Below are 18,255 nucleotides of genomic sequence, written 5' to 3'. Positions count from 1 at the left end.
ACAAACCCCGTTTCCATATGAGTTGGGAAGTTGTGTTAGATGTAAATATAAACGAAATACAATGATTTGCAAATCCTTTTCAACCCATATTCAATTGAATGCACTACAAAGACAACATATTTCATGTTCAAACTCATAAACTTTTTTTTTTTTTTTTTTTCAAATAATAATTTACTTAGAATTTCATGGCTGCAACACGTGCCAAAGTAGTTGGGAAAGGGCATGTTCACCACTGTGTTACATGGCCTTTCCTTTTAACAACACTCAGTAAACGTTTGGGAACTGAGGAGACACATTTTTTAAGCTTCTCAGGTGGAATTCTTTCCCATTCTTGCTTGATGTACAGCTTAAGTTGTTCAACAGTCCGGGGGTCTCCGTTGTGGTATTTTAGGCTTCATAATGCGCCACACATTTTCAATGGGAGACAGGTCTGGACTACAGGCAGGCCAGTCTAGTACCCGCACTCTTTTACTATGTAGCCACGTTGATGTAACATGTGACTTGGCATTGTCTTGCTGAAATAAGCAGGTGCGTCCATGGTAACGTTGCTTGGATGGCAACATATGTTGCTCCAAAACCTGTATGTACCTTTCAGCATTAATGGCGCCTTCACAGATGTGTAAGTTACCCATGTCTTGGGCACTAATACACCCCCATACCATCACTGATGCTGGCTTTTCAACTTTGCGCCTATAACAATCCGGATGGTTCTTTTCTTCTTTGGTCCGGAGGACACAAAGTCCACAGTTTCCAAAAACAATTTGAAATGTGGACTCGTCAGACCACAGAACACTTTTCCACTTTGTATCAGTCCATCTTAGATGAGCTCAGGCCCAGCGAAGTCCACGGCGTTTCTGGGTGTTGTTGATAAACGGTTTTCGCCTTGCATAGGAGAGTTTTAACTTGCACTTACAGATGTAGCGACCAACTGTAGTTACTGACAGTGGGTTTCTGAAGTGTTCCTGAACCCATGTGGTGATATCCTTTACACACTGATGTCGCTCGTTGATGCAGTACAGCCTGAGGGATCGAAGGTCACGGGCTTAGCTGCTTACGTGCAGTGATTTCTCCAGATTCTCTGAACCCTTTGATGATATTACGGACCGTAGATAGTGAAATCCCTAAATTCCTTGCAATTGCTGGTTGAGAAAGGGTTTTCTTAAACTGTTCAAATTATTTGTTGACAAAGTGGTGACCCTCGCCCAATCCTTGTTTGTGAATGACTGAGCATTTCATGGAATCTACTTTTATACCCAATCATGGCACCCACCTGTTCCCAATTTGCCTGTTCACCTGTGGTATGTTCCAAATAAGTGTTTGATGAGCATTCCTCAACTTTATCAGTATTTATTGCCACCTTTCCCAACTTCTTTGTCACGTGTTGCTGGCATCAAATTCTAAAGTTAATGATTATTTGCAAAAAAAAAAAAAAGTTTATCAGTTTCAACATCAAATATGTTGTCTTTGTAGCATATTCAACTGAATATGGGTTGAAAATGATTTGCAAATCATTGTATTCCATTAATATTTACATCTAACACAATTTCTCAACTCATATGGAAACGGGGTTTGGAGAAGAAAAGAAAAACTTGATTGGCGGATGAATAAGCCGCACGCCAACGTAAGAGTTTTTCAAGTCGCTGGATGTCAAGCTAACATCCAACATGGCGTTGCATCTAAGAGCCCTCAGTGTTGTAGGTCACCGTGCTCCTGGAGCTACACGTCGGTGCTGACGCTGCGCGTGACCGCCTCCCTCATGGCAACCGAGCGGATGAGGTCCAGCTTCTGGTAGAAGCCCGCCACGTCCGAGGTCACGTCCAGGTCTTGGTGCACGCTCCGGTAGCCTGCCCGCCGCCCGCCGTTGCACAGCCTCTCGGGGTGCTGCAGGTAAAGGGGCAGCGTGTAGCGAGCGCACGACGGGCAGAAGGCGTGCGGCCGGTGGCACCTGCGCAGCTGCGGCGAGTGGCTGACGGGCCCGTTGGTCTCGGTCAGGAAGGTGGGCGGGTACGTCTCCGACTCGTCGCTGTAACGCTCCGGGGTCGGCGGCGTCGGAGGAGCCGACAGAGCCAAGGGGTGGGAAGGCGACATGGTGGACAGTTCGGGTTCCTCCTCCTCCCCCTTCTCAGACTCCTCCCTCTTACAGCAGTAATACTGTGCAGGGGCGGGGCAAGAAACAATGGGTGTCACGCTATGTTACACTGTAACTGTCTCGGTGTTACCATGTTACACTGTAACTGTCTCAGTGTTACCATGTTACACTGCAACTGTCTCGGTGTTACCATGTTACGCTGCAACTGTCTCGGTGTTACCATGTTACACTGTAACTGTCTCGGTGTTACCATGTTACACTGTAACTGTCTCGGTGTTACCATGTTACGCTGTCATCCGCGGCAGTGACTGTGTTACATTGTAGCTTCCATTGTTACATTATGTTGCAGTGTGCCTATCTGCCAGTGTGTTACGTTGAGTGATAGTGACTTCGAGTTACATTGTGTTACAGTATGGCTGCCAGTATTAGAGCGTATTACAGTGTGCCCATCTGCCTGTGTGTTACATTATTCTATGTTGGCGGTGATAGTGTGGTAAATTGGGTGACACTGTAGTACTAGAGTATTATATTCTGTTACGTTGAAAGTGACAGCATGTTACATTGTGTTACACTGGAGTACTACAGTGTTACATTGTGTTTCAGTGTGACTGCCAGTGTTACATTCTATGTTGTTAGATTGTGTTACAGTGTAGTGCCGGAGTATTATATCCTGTTACGTTGACAGTGACAGAGTGTTATATTGTGTTACATTTTAGTACTGGAGTATTGCATCCTGTTACATTGATGGTGACCGAGTGTTAAATTGTGTTACACTGTAGTGCCGGAGTATTATATCCTGTTACGTTGACAGTGACAGAGTGTTATATTGTGTTACATTTTAGTACTGGAGTATTACATCCTGTTACAATGATAGTGACAGAGTGTTAAATTGTGTTACACTGTAGTGCCGGAGTATTATATCCTGTTACGTTGACAGTGACAGAGTGTTATATTGTGTTACATTTTAGTACTGGAGTATTACATCCTGTTACATTGATAGTGACCGAGTGTTAAATTGTGTTACACTGTAGTGCCGGAGTATTATATCCTGTTACGTTGACAGTGACAGAGTGTTATATTGTGTTACATTTTAGTACTGGAGTATTACATCCTGTTACATTGATAGTGACAGAGTGTTAAATTGTGTTACACTGTAGTGCCGGAGTATTATATCCTGTTACGTTGACAGTGACAGAGTGTTATATTGTGTTACATTTTAGTACTGGAGTATTACATCCTGTTACAATGATAGTGACAGAGTGTTAAATTGTGTTACACTGTAGTGCCGGAGTATTATATCCTGTTACGTTGACAGTGACAGAGTGTTATATTGTGTTACATTTTAGTACTGGAGTATTACATCCTGTTACATTGATAGTGACCGAGTGTTAAATTGTGTTACACTGTAGTGCCGGAGTATTATATCCTGTTACGTTGACAGTGACAGAGTGTTATATTGTGTTACATTTTAGTACTGGAGTATTACATCCTGTTACATTGATAGTGACAGAGTGTTAAATTGTGTTACACTGTAGTGCCGGAGTATTATATCCTGTTACGTTGACAGTGACAGAGTGTTATATTGTGTTACATTTTAGTACTGGAGTATTGCATCCTGTTAAATTGATAGTGACAGAGTGTTATATTGTTTTACATTTTAGTACTGGAGTATTGCATCCTGTTACATTGATAGTGACAGAGTGTTAAATTGTGTTACATTTTAGTACTGGAGTTACATTGATAGTGACAGAGTGTTAAATTGTGTTACACTGTAGTGCCGGAGTATTTTATCCTGTTACGTTGACAGTGACAGACTGTTATATTGTGTTACATTTTAGTACTGGAGTATTGCATCCTGTTACATTGATAGTGACAGAGTGTTCAATTGTGTTACACTGTAGTGCTGGAGTATTATATCCTGCTACGTTGACAGTGACAGAGTGTTATATTGTGTTACATTTTAGTACTGGAGTATTGCATCCTGTTACATTGATAGTGACAGAGTGTTAAATTGTGTTACACTGTAGTGCCGGAGTAGTATATCCTGTTACGTTGACAGTGACAGAGAGTTATATTGTGTTCCATTTTAGTACTGGAGTATTGCATCCTGTTACATTGATAGTGACAGAGTGTTAAATTGTGTTACATTTTAGTACTGGAGTATTGCATCCTGTTATGTTGATAGTGACAGGGCGTTAAATTGTGTAACACTGTAGTGCCGGAGTATTATATCCTGTTACGTTGACAGTGACAGAGTGTTATATTGTGTTACATTTTAGTACTGGAGTATTGCATCCTGTTACATTGATAGTGACAGAGAGTTAAATTGTGTTACACTGTAGTGCCGGAGTATTATATCCTGTTGCGTTGACAGTGACAGAGAGTTATATTGTGTTACATTTTAGTACTGGAGTATTACATCCTGTTACATTGATAGTGAACGAGTGTTAAATTGTATTACACTGTAGTGCCGGAGTATTATATCCTGTTACGTTGACAATGACAGAGTGTTATATTGTGTTACATTTTAGTACTGGAGTATTGCATCCTGTTACATTGATAGTGACAGAGTGTTAAATTGTGTTACACTGTAGTGCCGGAGTATTATATCCTGTTACGTTGACAGTGACAGAGTGTTATATTGTGTTACATTTTAGTACTGGAGTATTGCATCCTGTTACATTGATAGTGACAGAGTGTTAAATTGTGTTACACTGTAGTGCCGGAGTATTATATCCTGTTACGTTAACAGTGACAGAGTGTTATATTGTGTTACATTTTAGTACTGGAGTATTGCATACTGTTACATTGATAGTGACCGAGTGTTAAATTGTGTTACACTGTAGTGCCGGAGTATTATATCCTGCTACGTTGATAGTGACAGGGCGTTAAATTGTGTTACACTGCAGTGCTGGAGTATAATATCCTTGTTACGTTGACAGTGACAGCGTGTTACATCGTGTTACATCATAGTACTAGAGTGTTACACTTTGTTACAGTGTACAGTAGCTGCCATTGTTACATGGTATTACAATGTGCCTATCTGCCAGTGTGTTGCATTGTGTTGCGTCGACAGTGACAGTGTGTTACATCGTGCTACATTGTAGTACTCGAGAGTTACTTTGTGTTACAGTGTAGCTGCCAGCATGTTACAAGGTCTCACGACATACTGGTAGCTGCCAGTGTAACCAGAGCATGTGTCCTGCATGTGGCTTGAACCTGAGCGTAAGAAAAGCTCTTGGCATCGAGCTAAAAACCCATGCTGTCAATTCGATGTCTAGTGCAAACTTTCGAGGCGTCAGGTGGGTAGGGTTTACCAATGTACACTTGCACCGCCACACTGGCTACTCTCTGTTACGCCACCATGTTACATTTGTTTAACAGTGTCATGGTTAGGGGTGTCGACTATGACTTTCTTGTTACATTCTGTTCACAGTGACAATGTGTTACATTGCGTTACGTTGACAGTGACTGTGACATTAATGTTACAATGTAACACCATCACAATAGGATGTTAATTTATGTTACAGTGTAGCTGCCAGTGTTAAATTGTATTACAGTGTTCCTATCTGCCAGTGTGTTAAATTATGCTACCTTGACAGTGACTGTGTGACATTAGTGTTACATTGTGTAGATACATTGTGTATTACACTGTAGTACTACAGACTTACATCCTGTTACAGTGTTGCTGCCAGTGTTATATTGTGGTGTATTCTCAATGCCAGTCGGTTACATTGTGTTACGTTGACAGTGACTGTGTGGGTTTAGTGTTAAATGGTGTACCACAGAGTTACATTTTGTTACAGTGTACATACATCGTATTACAGTGTGCCTATTTGCCAGCATGTTACGTTATGTTACAGTGCCAGTGACTGTGTGTTACATTGTGTTATATTGTCAATGCCAGTAGGTTGCTTTGTGTTACATTGACAGCGACTGTGTGTTACATTGTGTTTCAATGTCAATGCCAGTTGGTTATATTCTGTTACGTTGACAGTGACTGTCTAACATAAGTGTTACATTGTGTTACACTGTAGTACTATAGACTTAAATTATGTTACAGTGTAGCTGCCAGTGTTACATTGTATCAAAGTGTTTTATTGTGTTCCACTGACAATGACTGTGTGTTATATTTTACATTGTCAATGCCAGTTGGTTACATTGTGTTATGTTGACAGTTACAAAGTGTTGCATTGTGTTTCAATAACAATGCCAGTTGGTTACATAGTGTTACATTGACAGTGACTGTGTGTTGCATTGTGTTTCATTGTCAAAACCATTTAGTTACACTGAGTTATGTTGACAGTGACCGTGTGTTGCATTGTTTTACAGTGTGAATGCCATTTGGTTACACATCTACGGTGACAGCATGCTACATTTGTGTTACAATGTCAATGCGAGTCTTTTATATTGTTTTAGATCGCACAGCATTGACAGTGTGTTACAGTTAATGTTTATTAACTGTAACAACCTGTAATGTTACATTACAGGAACTGTAAAACATTACAGACAACCTGTAATGTTTCTCTGCTCTTGAATGGGATTGTGCTGAAAATTTTTAATTTCCCCTCTGGGATTAATAAAGTATTTCTGATTCTGATTCTGATTAACAGTGTGTTACATTGTGTTGTATTGTCAATGCCAGTAGGTTACTTTGTGTTACATTGACAGCGACTGTGTGTTACATTGTGTTTCAATGTCAATGCCAGTTGGTTATATTCTGTTACGTTGACAGTGACTGTGTAACACAAGTGTTACATTGTGCTACACTGTAGTACGATAGACTTAAAGCATGTTACAGTGTAGCTGCCAGTGTTACATTGTATTACAGTGTGCCTATCTGCCAGTGTGCTTTATTGTGTTACACTGACAGTGACTGTGTTATATTTTACATTGTCAATGCCAGTTGGTTACATTGTGTTACGTTGACAGTTACAAAGTGTTGCATTGTGTTTCAATGTCAATGCCAGTTGGGTACATTGTGTTACATTAACCGTGGCTGTGTGTTACATTGTGTTTCATTGTCAAAACCATTTGGTTACACTGTGTTATGTTGACAGTGACTGTGTGTTACATTGTGTTACAATGTGAATGCCATTTGGTTACACTGAGTAACATCTACAGTGACAGCATGCTACATTTGTGTTACAATGTCAATGCGAGTCGGTTATATTGTGTTAGATCGCACAGCATTGACGGTGTGTTACAGTTAACAGTGTGTTACATTGTGTGGTATTGTCAATGCCAGTAGGTTACTTTGTGTTACATTGACAGCGACTGTGTGTTACATTGTGTTTCAATGTCAATGCCAGTTGGTTATATTCTGTTACGTTGACAGTGACTGTGTAACACAAGTGTTACATTGTGCTACACTGTAGTACAATAGACTTAAAGCATGTTACAGTGTAGCTGCCAGTGTTACATTGTATTACAGTGTGCCTATCTGCCAGTGTGCTTTATTGTGTTACACTGACAGTGACTGTGTTATATTTTACATTGTCAATGCCAGTTGGTTACATTGTGTTACGTTGACAGTTACAAAGTGTTGCATTGTGTTTCAATGTCAATGCCAGTTGGCTACATTGTGTTACATTAACCGTGACTGTGTGCTACATTGTGTTACAATGTGAATGTCATTTGGTTACACTAAGTAACATCTACGGTGACAGAATGCTACATTTGTGTTACAATGTCATTGCGAGTCGTTTATATTGTGTTAGATCACACAACATTGACAGTGTGTTACAGTTAACAGTGTGTTACATTGTGTGGTATTGTCAATGCCAGTAGGTTACTTTATGTTACATTGACAGCGACTGTGTGTTACATTGTGTTTCAATGTCAATGCCAGTTGGTTATATTCTGTTACGTTGACAGTGACTGTGTAACACAAGTGTTACATTGTGTTACACTGTAGTGCTATAGACTTAAACTATGTTACAGTGTAGCTGCCAGTGCTACATTGTATTACAGTGTGCGTATCTGCCAGTGTGTTTTAGTGTGCTACACTGACAGTGACTGTGTGTTATATTTTACATTATCAATGCCAGTTGGTTACATTGTGTTACATTGACCTTGACTGTGTGTTACATTGTGTTTCATTGTCAAAACAATTTGGTTGCACTGTGTTATGTTGACAGTGGCTGTGTGTTACATTGTGTTACAATGTGAATGCCATTTGGTTACACTGTGTTATGTTGACAGTGACTGTGTGTTACATTGTGTTACAATGTGAATGCCATTTGGTTACACTGTGTTATGTTGACAGTGACTGTGTGTTACATTGTGTTACAATGTGAATGCCATTTGGTTAGACTGTGTTATGTTGACAGTGACTGTGTGTTACATTGTGTTACAATGTGAATGCCATTGGGTTACACTGTGTTATGTTGACAGTGACTGTGTGTTACATTGTGTTACAATGTGAATGCCATTTGGTTACACTGTGTTATGTTGACAGTGACTGTGTGTTACATTGTGTTACAATGTGAATGCCATTGGGTTACACTGTGTTATGTTGACAGTGACTGTGTGTTACAATGTGAATGCCATTTGGTTACACTGTGTTATGTTGACAGTGACTGTGTGTTACATTGTGTTACAATGTGAATGCCATTGGGTTACACTGTGTTATGTTGACAGTGACTGTGTGTTACATTGTGTTACAATGTGAATGCCATTTGGTTACACTGTGTTATGTTGACAGTGACTGTGTGCTACATTGTGTTACAATGTGAATGCCATTTGGTTACACTGTGTTATGTTGACAGTGACTGTGTGTTACATTGTGTTACAATGTGAATGCCATTTGGTTACACTGTGTTATGTTGACAGTGACTGTGTGTTACATTGTGTTACAATGTGAATGCCATTTGGTTACACTGAGTAACATCTACGGTGACAGAATGCTACATTTGTGTTACAATGTCAATGCGAGTGGATTATATTGTGTTAGATCGCACAGCATTGACGGTGTGTTACAGTTAACAGTGTGTTACATTGTGTTACGGTCTGCCAACATACCTGCAACCTACATAAGCACAGCACGGCGACGATGGTCAGTAAGATGACGGCGGCCAGAATTCCTCCTGCGATGACCACGGTCCCGGCTGACATTCGAAATTCTCTCCATCAACAGTCTGAGGTGAGGATGGTGACGAGGAGGAAGAAAAGACAAACTGTATTTTTTTGGAGCTTTTTGAAGAAGGAATAGTTTTAGGAAGTGAACCTTGTCTTCAAACGTTCATGTTTTATGCAAGGCTGCACTTCATTGTTAGCATTAGCATCCTTGCCTGCACACTCAACACTGAATATTACATTCAGTTCAACACGCAATGATACTTCGTCAGATATCACTGATATCAGAATGATACTTCAGTGATATCACTTTTTTAACCGAATTTTAATAATATCATCAAATTAGTTCATTGATATCAATGATATCTTATCAAAATCTGAATTCAATCATTAATATTCCAGGGGATACCACTGATATCTTATCAAAATCGTATTAATATCTCAAACATATGTCATTCATATCACTAAAATAGTATAAAAATCTAAATAACATCTCAAAAACATCTACAGTAGCTGATATCACTGATATCTTGTCAAATCAAACTAATATCTCAATAATACTTTAGTGATATCAATAATATCATATCAAAATCTTACTAATATGTCAGTAATATTTCAGTAATATCATGATATATTTTGAAAATCTGAAAAATATTTTACTATAATATCCAATTAATTAATTTAATTAATTTAATTTGATATTGATGTCTCATTAATATTTCACCACTGATGTCTTATCAAAATCCTACTGACATAGCAATACTAGTTCATTGATATCACTAATACCTGATCAAATCTTATTAGTATCTCAATATTTTAGATAGATATCTTACCAAAATCTGACTATGTCAAAATTATTTCAGTGATATTATGATATTTTGTGGATACATAAATATTACTAATATTTTAGTGGTATCATACATTTTCTGTCGATACACAAATCTTACTAATATCTCATTAACATTTTAGTGATATTATTGATATCTTGTTGATATATAAATCTTACTCATATCTCAATAATATTTTAGTGATGTCATTGATATATTTAAATACATAAATCTTACTAATATCTCGATAATATTTTAGTGATATCATTGATATCTTGTCAATACATAAAACTTGCTAATATCTCAGTAATATTTTAGTGATATAACAGATGTCTTATCAAAATCTGACAAATATGTCAAAAATATTTCAGTGATATGACATTTTGTCGATACATAAATCTTACTAATATTTTAGTGATATCATTAATATCCTGTCGGTACACAAATCCTACTAAATCTCATTAATATTTTAGTAATATTATTGATATATTTTTGATGTATAAATCTTACTTATATCTCAATAATATTTTAGTGATATTGATATCCTGTTGATACATAAATCTTACTAATATTTTGCGATATCATTAATATCCTTTCGATACACAAATCTTACTAATATCTCAATAATATTTTAGTGATATCAATGATATATTTTTATACATAAATCATACTAATATCTCAATAATATTTTAGTGATATCATTAATATCCTGTCGATACACAAATCTTACTAATATCTCAATAATATTTTAGTGATATCAATGATATATTTTTATACATAAATCATACTAATATCTCATTAATATTTTAGTGATATCATTAATATCCTGTCGATACACAAATCTTACTAATATCTCAATAATATTTTAGTGATATCATTGATATTTTGTTGATACATAAATCTTACTAATATCTCAATAATATTTTAGTGATATTGATATCTTGTCGATACATACATCTTACTAATATCTCAATAATATTTTAACGATAGTATTGATATTTTGCAGATACATAAATCCTACCAATATTTTAGTGATGTCATTAACATCATGTCGATACATAAATCTTACTAATATATCAATAATATTTTTGTGACATCGTTGATATCTTGTTGATACATAAATCGTACTAATACCTAATTCATATTTTAGTGATATCATTGATATCCTGTCGATACATACATTTTACAAATATCTCGTGAATATTTTAGTGATATCATTGATATCTTGTCCATACATAAATCTTTCTGATATCTCAATAATAGTTTCACGATACCATTGATATTTTGCCAATACATAAATCTTACTAATATTTTAGTGATATCATTAACATCATGTCGATACATAAATCTTACTAATATCTCATTAATATTTTAGGGATATCATTGATATCTTGTTGATACATAAATCGTACTAATATCTCATTAATATTTTAGTGATATCATTGATATCCTGTCGATACATAAATCTTACAAATATCTCATGAATATTTTAGTGATATCATTGATATCTTGTCCGTACATAAATCTTACTAATATCTCAATAATATTTTAGCGATACCATTGATATTTTGCCGATACATAAATCTTACTAATATGTTAGTGATATCATTAACATCATGTCAATACAAAAATCTTACTAATGTCTAATTAATATTATAGGGATATCATTGATATATTGTTGATACATAAATCTTACTAATATCTCATTAATATTTTAGTGATATCATTGATATCCTGTCGATACATAAATCTTACAAATACCTCATGAATATTTTAGTGATATCATTGATATCTTGTCCATACATAAATCTTTCTGATATCTCAATAATATTTTCACGATACCATTGATATTTTGCCAATATATAAATCTTACTAATATTTTAGTGATATCATTAACATCATGTCGATACATAAATCTTGCTAATATCTCATTAATATTTTAGGGATATCATTGATATCTTGTTGATACATAAATCGTACTAATATCTCATTAATATTTTAGTGATATCATTGATATCCTGTCGATACATAAATCTTACAAATAGCTCATGAATATTTTAGGGATATCATTGATATCTTGTCCATACATAAATCTTTCTGATATCTCAATAATATTTTCACGAAACCATTGATATTTTGCCAATACATAAATCTTACTAATATTTTAGTGATATCATTAACATCATGTCGATACATAAATCTTACTAATATCTAATTAATATTATAGGGATATCATTGATATCTTGTTGATACATAAATCTTACAAATATCTCATGAATATTTTAGTGATATCATTGATATCTTGTCCATAGATAAATCTTTCTGATATCTCAATAATATTTTCACGATACCATTGATATTTTGCCAATACATAAATCTTACTAATATTTTTGTGATATCATTAACATCATGTCGATACATAAATCTTACTAATATCTCATTAATATTTTAGTGATATCATTGATAATCCTGTCGATACATAAATTTTACAAATATCTCATGAATATTTTAGTGATATCATTGATATCTTGTCCGTACATAAATCTTACTAATATCTCAATAATATTTTAGCGATACCATTGATATTTTGCCGATACATAAATCTTACTAATATTTTAGTGGCATCATCAACATCATGTCGTTACATAAATTTTACTAATATCTCAATAATATTTTAGTGATATAATTGATGTATTTTTGATGCATAAATCTTACTCATAACTCAATCATATTTTAGTGATATCATTGATATCCTGTCGATACACAAATCTTACTAATATCTCAATAATAATTTAGTGATATCATTGATATCTTGTTGATACATAAATCTTACTAATATCTCAATAATATTTTAGTAATATCATTGATATATTTTTGATAAAAAAATCTTAATAATATCTCAATAATATTTTTGTGATATCATTGATATCTTGTCGATACATACATCTTACTAATAGCTCATTAATATTTTAGTGATATCATTGATATCCTCTCGATGCATAAATCTTACTAATATCTCAATAATATGTTAGCGATACCATTGCCGATACATAAACCTATTGAATAATTCAGTGATATTACAGTGATAGCTCACACATCTTCATCCATGATCATGTTGTGATAAAAGTGCTGAAGCTTCCATGAAGTTCTAAAGTGCGTGTGGTTAAAGTCTAGTTCGTGGACGCTAAAGGAAGAACATGGCGACTTGTCCAAGACAAGTCCAGAAATGAGGCGTTCATCTTACCCTGCATCACAAGAGGGCTTGTCTCCTCCTGACGTGCTGCTTGGAGCTCAGAGGTTCTTTCTGTGGTTCCTGGTCCCCGTGGTGCGAGGATGTGCGCTCTTGAATCAAGCACAAAGAAGTCAGCAAAGTCTGGGGGACATTTCCACGGCAAGTTGGAGGACACTTGGAGTCCACAGCGGCTCCTGAGGAGACTTCCAAGGAGTCCCGGTGAAGACGAGCTCTGCAAAGATGCAAGCTCTCCTGCTCAGGATGGATCCGGTCTGGTCCTGCCCGCTGAGGCGCGCTCATGTGCGAGGATGCGCTCGCATGCGTCACAGCGGGGAGAGGAGGCTCGTCCTCCTTCCTCATCTTCCTCATCTTCCTCATCTTCTTCCCCTCACCTGCAACCGCATTCATCCCCAAAGTTGGCCCACTTCACAGTCACACTGCTTGAGTGAACACTCGATCAGGGACACAGTGGACACTTCCTTAGGGACATTTGATTAGGGACACAGCGGAAACTTGATATGGGACACAGGGGAAACTAGATTAGGGACGCAGTGGACACTTGATTAGGGACATAGTGGGCCTATGGTCCGCTCCCTGGAGAACAAACTGGACTACCTGAAGCTGGATTTAAATGCAAGACGGGAGATGAGGGACTGCTGCGCCATATTTCTCACAGAAACGTGGCTGAAACCATCCGTTCCAGACGAGGCAGTTGGCATCGAGGGGCTAACAATGTTTTGGTCGGACAGGAGCAGCACTCTCACTGGTAAATCCCGAGGCAGTGGTGTTTGCATATACATCAACAACAACTGGTGCAACAGTGGGAAGATAGTCTCATGTCACTGCTCTCCCGATGTAGAACTATTAACTATAAAATGCAGGCCATTTTATTTACCACGGAAATTCAGTGCTATGATCTTCACAGCAGTGTACCTTCCTCCCAGTGCTAACCTCAAACAAGCCTTGGATGCTTTGTACTGCTCTATCAATGAACTGCAATCTACACATCCAGAGGGAGTTTTCATCGTGGCAGGGGACTTTAATCAAGCTAACATAAAAACTGTGTTCCCCCATTTCCATCAATATGTGAATTTTGCAAAGCATACTGGACATGGTAGACAGCAATATTAAGCACGCGTTCAAAGCTGCAGCCCGCCTCCAACCTCGGCTCCTCAGACCATCTATCTGTGATGCTAATTCCTGCATACAAGCCCCTGCTGATCAGGAAGCAAGCTACAGTGAAGCAGGTGAGGACCTGGCCAGAGGGAGCAATGGAAGCGTTACAAGACTGCTTCGAAAGCACAGACTGGGACATGTTCGCCGCCACTGACAATTATCACACATGTGTGGAGGAGTATGCAGAGTCTGTGTCCGCATACATTCAGAAGTGCATGGAGGATGTTAGTGCGATCAAGAACATCCCCACACGGACCAACGAGAAACCCTGGATGAACAGTGAGGTACGTGCAATGCTGAAGGCTCGGAACAAGGCTTTTAAATCTGGCGACATGGTAGCAATTAAAACAGCCAGAGCTAACCTGAACCGTGCCATTAGGGTTGCAAAGCGTGCTCACAGTCAGAAAGTGCAGGACTTTTTCGAGAACCCCACGAACACTAGACGAATGTGACAGGGCATACATGTCATGACGGACTATAAAGCTGCCCCCCGTTCCTGTGACAACAGCATCAGCTTCCTTAATGACCTGAACAACCACTTTGCAAGGTTTGAGGCACTTAACACCACTCCGGCGAGGAAATCCATCCCTCGCCCTGATGAGCAGCCGCTTAACATGGACACAGCGGATGTCCGGAAAACCCTGAGGAGAGTGAACCCCCAGAAAGCAGCAGGACCTAATGACATTCCGGGCAGGGTGCTTAAGGGATGTGCAGACCAGCTGGCTGGGGTTCTCACAGACATCTTCAACACCTCGCTGACCCAGGCTGGGGTACCATCATGTTTTAAGACGGCCACAATCATCCCAGTGCCTAAAAAAAAACAATCTCCTCCCTCAATGATTATCGCCCTGTGGCACTTACCCCCATCATAATGAAGTGCTCCGAGAGGCTGGTAAAGGAATATATTGTCTCCAGACTTCCCCCCACATTGGACTCATACCAGTTTGCTTATCGCACTAACCACTCCGGAAAGGACGCCATCTCCTCTGCACTCCACTTGAGCTTAGAACATCTGGAAAGAAAGGACACACATGTGCGGATGTTGTTTCTGGACTTTAGCTCGGCGTTCAACACCATCATCCCGCAGCACTTGGTGAGCAAACTGGCCCCCCTTGGATTCAGTACCCCCCTATGCAACTGGCTGCTTGACTTCCTCACAGACAGACCCCAGTCTGTGATAGTGGGCGACAACACCTCCAGTGCCATCTCCCTGAGCACCGGCTCCCCCCAGGGCTGCGTCCTGAGTCCGCTGCTGTTCACATTGATGACCCATGACTGCTGCGCCAGGTCCACTACTAACCACATTGCGAAGTATGCGGACGACACAACAATAGTGGGCCTCATCCGTGACAAAAATGACATGGACTACAGGGAGGAGGTGAAACATCTGGTTGACTGGTCCAGAACCAACAACCTGGTCCTGAACATCGACGAGACCAAGGAGATCATCGTCGACTTCAGGAAGCACCAGTCCAGCCACGCTCCACTCTTCATCAACGGCACAGCGGTGGAGATGGTAAGCAGCACCAAGTTCCTGGGGGTGCAGATAACTGACAATATAACCTGGTCCCTACACACCGGAGCTCTTGTAAAAAGAGCTCAGCAGCGCATGCACTTTTTGCGTCGGATGAAAAGAGCACAGCTCCCTCCCCCCATTCTCACCACATTCTACAGAGACACTATAGAGAGCCTGCTGACCAACAGCATCTCTGTATGGACTGGAGCCTGCAGTGCCTCAGACTGGAAATCTCTGCAGAGAGTGGTGAGGACGGCGGAAAAAGATCATCAGGACTCCTCTTCCTCCTATACAGGAGATCGCAAAAAGCCGCTGCCTGACCAGGCCTCAGAAAATCTGTAGACTCCTCCCACCCCCACCAAGGACTGTTTTCACTGCTGGACTCTAGAAAGAGGTTCCGCAGCCTCCGAAGCGGAACCTCCAGGTTCTGTAACAGCTTTTTCCCTCAGGCTGTAAGACTCTTGAATCACATTAAAAGAATCCCCTCAATTCCCCCCCAAAATGGATTTACTCGCTGGAATATAAATATAATATAATATAACATACATCCATAAACATGGATGCATATGCAAAAGTGCAATATATTTATCTGTACAGTAAACTATTTATTTATATCTGCACCTTACTGCTCTTGTATCAGTGTGTGAATGTGTGTGTGAATGGGTAAATGTGGAAGTAGTGTCAAAGCGCTTTGAGTACCTTGAAGGTAGAAAAGCGCTATACAAGTACAAGTACAACCCATTTGTATCCTGCACTACCATGAGCTAATGCAACAAAATGTCGTTCTTATCTGTACTGTAAAGTTCAAATTTGAATGACAATAAAAGGAAGGAAGTCTAAGTCTAAGTCTACAGCAGACACCTGATAAGGCAAACTGGACATGTATAGACACAGTGGACACCTGATTAGGGACACAAAGGACATTGATTAGGGATACAGTGGAAACGTAATTAGGGACACAGTGGACACTTCATGAGGGACACAGTGGGTCTATGGTCACAGCAGACACCTGATAGGGCAAAGTGGACATGTGTAGACACAGTTGACACTTGCTTAGGGACACAGAGGACATTTGATTAGGGACACAGGGGAAACTTGATTAGGGACACAGTGGACACTTCATTAGGGACACAGTGGGCCTATGGTCACAGCAGACACCTGATAAGGCAAAGTGGACACGTGTAGACACAGTGGACACTTGATTAGGGATACAGTGGGCCTATGGTCACAGCAGACACCTGATAAGGCAAAGTGGACATGTGTAGACACAGTGGACACTTGATTAGGGACACATGCAACATTTGATAAGGGACACAGTGGACACTTGATTAGGGACAGAGTGGGCCTATGGTCAGAGCAGACATCTGATAGGGCAAAGTGGACACGTGTAGACACAGTGGACACTTGATTAGGGACACAGAGGATATTTGATTAGGGACACAGTGGAAACTTGATTAGGGACACAGAGGATATTTGATTAGGGACACAGTGGAAACTTGATTAGGGACACAGTGGACACTTGATTATGTACACAGTGGACACCTGATTAGGGACACAGGGGAAACTTGATTAGGGACACAGTGGACACTTCATTAGGGACACAGTGGGCCTATGGTCAGAGCAGACATCTGATAGGGCAAAGTGGACACGTGTAGACACAGTGGACACTTGATTAGGGACACAGAGGATATTTGATTAGGGACACAGTGGAAACTTGATTAGGGACACAGAGGATATTTGATTAGGGACACAGTGGAAACTTGATTAGGGACACAGTGGACACTTGATTATGTACACAGTGGACACCTGATTAGGGACACAGGGGAAACTTGATTAGGGACACAGTGGACACTTCATTAGGGACACAGTGGGCCTATGGTCACAGCAGACAACTGATAAGGCAAAGTGGACACGTGTAGACACAGTGGACACTTGATTAGGGACACGGAAGTAATTTGATAAGGGACACAGTGGACACTTCATTAGGAACAGAGTGGGCCTAAGGTCAGAGTCCACTTCATTAAGGACACAGTGGACATTTGATTAGGAACACAGCGGAAACTTGATTAGAGATACAGGGGAAACTTGATTAGGGACACAGTGGACGCTTCATTAGGGACACAGTGGGCCTATGGTCACAGCAGACACCTGATAAGGCAAAGTGGACACGTGTAGACACAGTGGACACTTGATTAGGGACACAGTGTGCCTATGGTCACAGCAGACACCTGATAAGGCAAAGTGGACACGTGTAGACACAGTGGACACTTGATTAGGGATACAGTGGGCCTATGGTCACAGCAGACACCTGATAAGGCAAAGTGGACATGTGTAGACA

The 18,255-nt window shown here is 39.4% G+C and overlaps 1 protein-coding gene across 1 annotated transcript; it reads right to left on the bottom strand.

The window, feature by feature from the left end:
- Positions 1-1,567: 1,567 nt before the first annotated feature.
- LOC133619768 (protein FAM163B) lies at positions 1,568-13,383 on the bottom strand. Its single transcript, XM_061981024.1, has 3 exons — positions 13,238-13,383; positions 9,113-9,228; positions 1,568-2,151 (listed from the first exon to the last, which is right to left on the bottom strand). The coding sequence occupies exons 2-3, from the start codon at positions 9,203-9,205 to the stop codon at positions 1,717-1,719; spliced, it is 528 nt and encodes a 175-aa protein (XP_061837008.1). The 5' UTR covers positions 9,206-9,228; positions 13,238-13,383; the 3' UTR covers positions 1,568-1,716.
- Between the last annotated feature and the right edge of the window lie 4,872 nt (positions 13,384-18,255).

This window comes from Nerophis lumbriciformis, linkage group LG20, assembly GCF_033978685.3.
Source record: "Nerophis lumbriciformis linkage group LG20, RoL_Nlum_v2.1, whole genome shotgun sequence".
In the NCBI taxonomy this organism is placed as follows: Eukaryota; Metazoa; Chordata; class Actinopteri; order Syngnathiformes; family Syngnathidae; genus Nerophis; species Nerophis lumbriciformis.
Note: the sequence above shows the minus strand (reverse complement) of the source record. Positions and strands in the feature narration are given on the sequence as shown.

Coding starts and splice junctions, on each gene's coding strand:
- LOC133619768 (XM_061981024.1), bottom strand. CDS start 9,205: ATGTCAGCCGGGACCGTGGTCATCGCAGGAGGAATTCTGGCCGCCGTC. Junction 2,152..9,112: donor TGTGCTTATGTAGGTTGCAG/GTATGTTGGCAG, acceptor GCCCCTGCACAG/TATTACTGCTGTAAGAGGGA.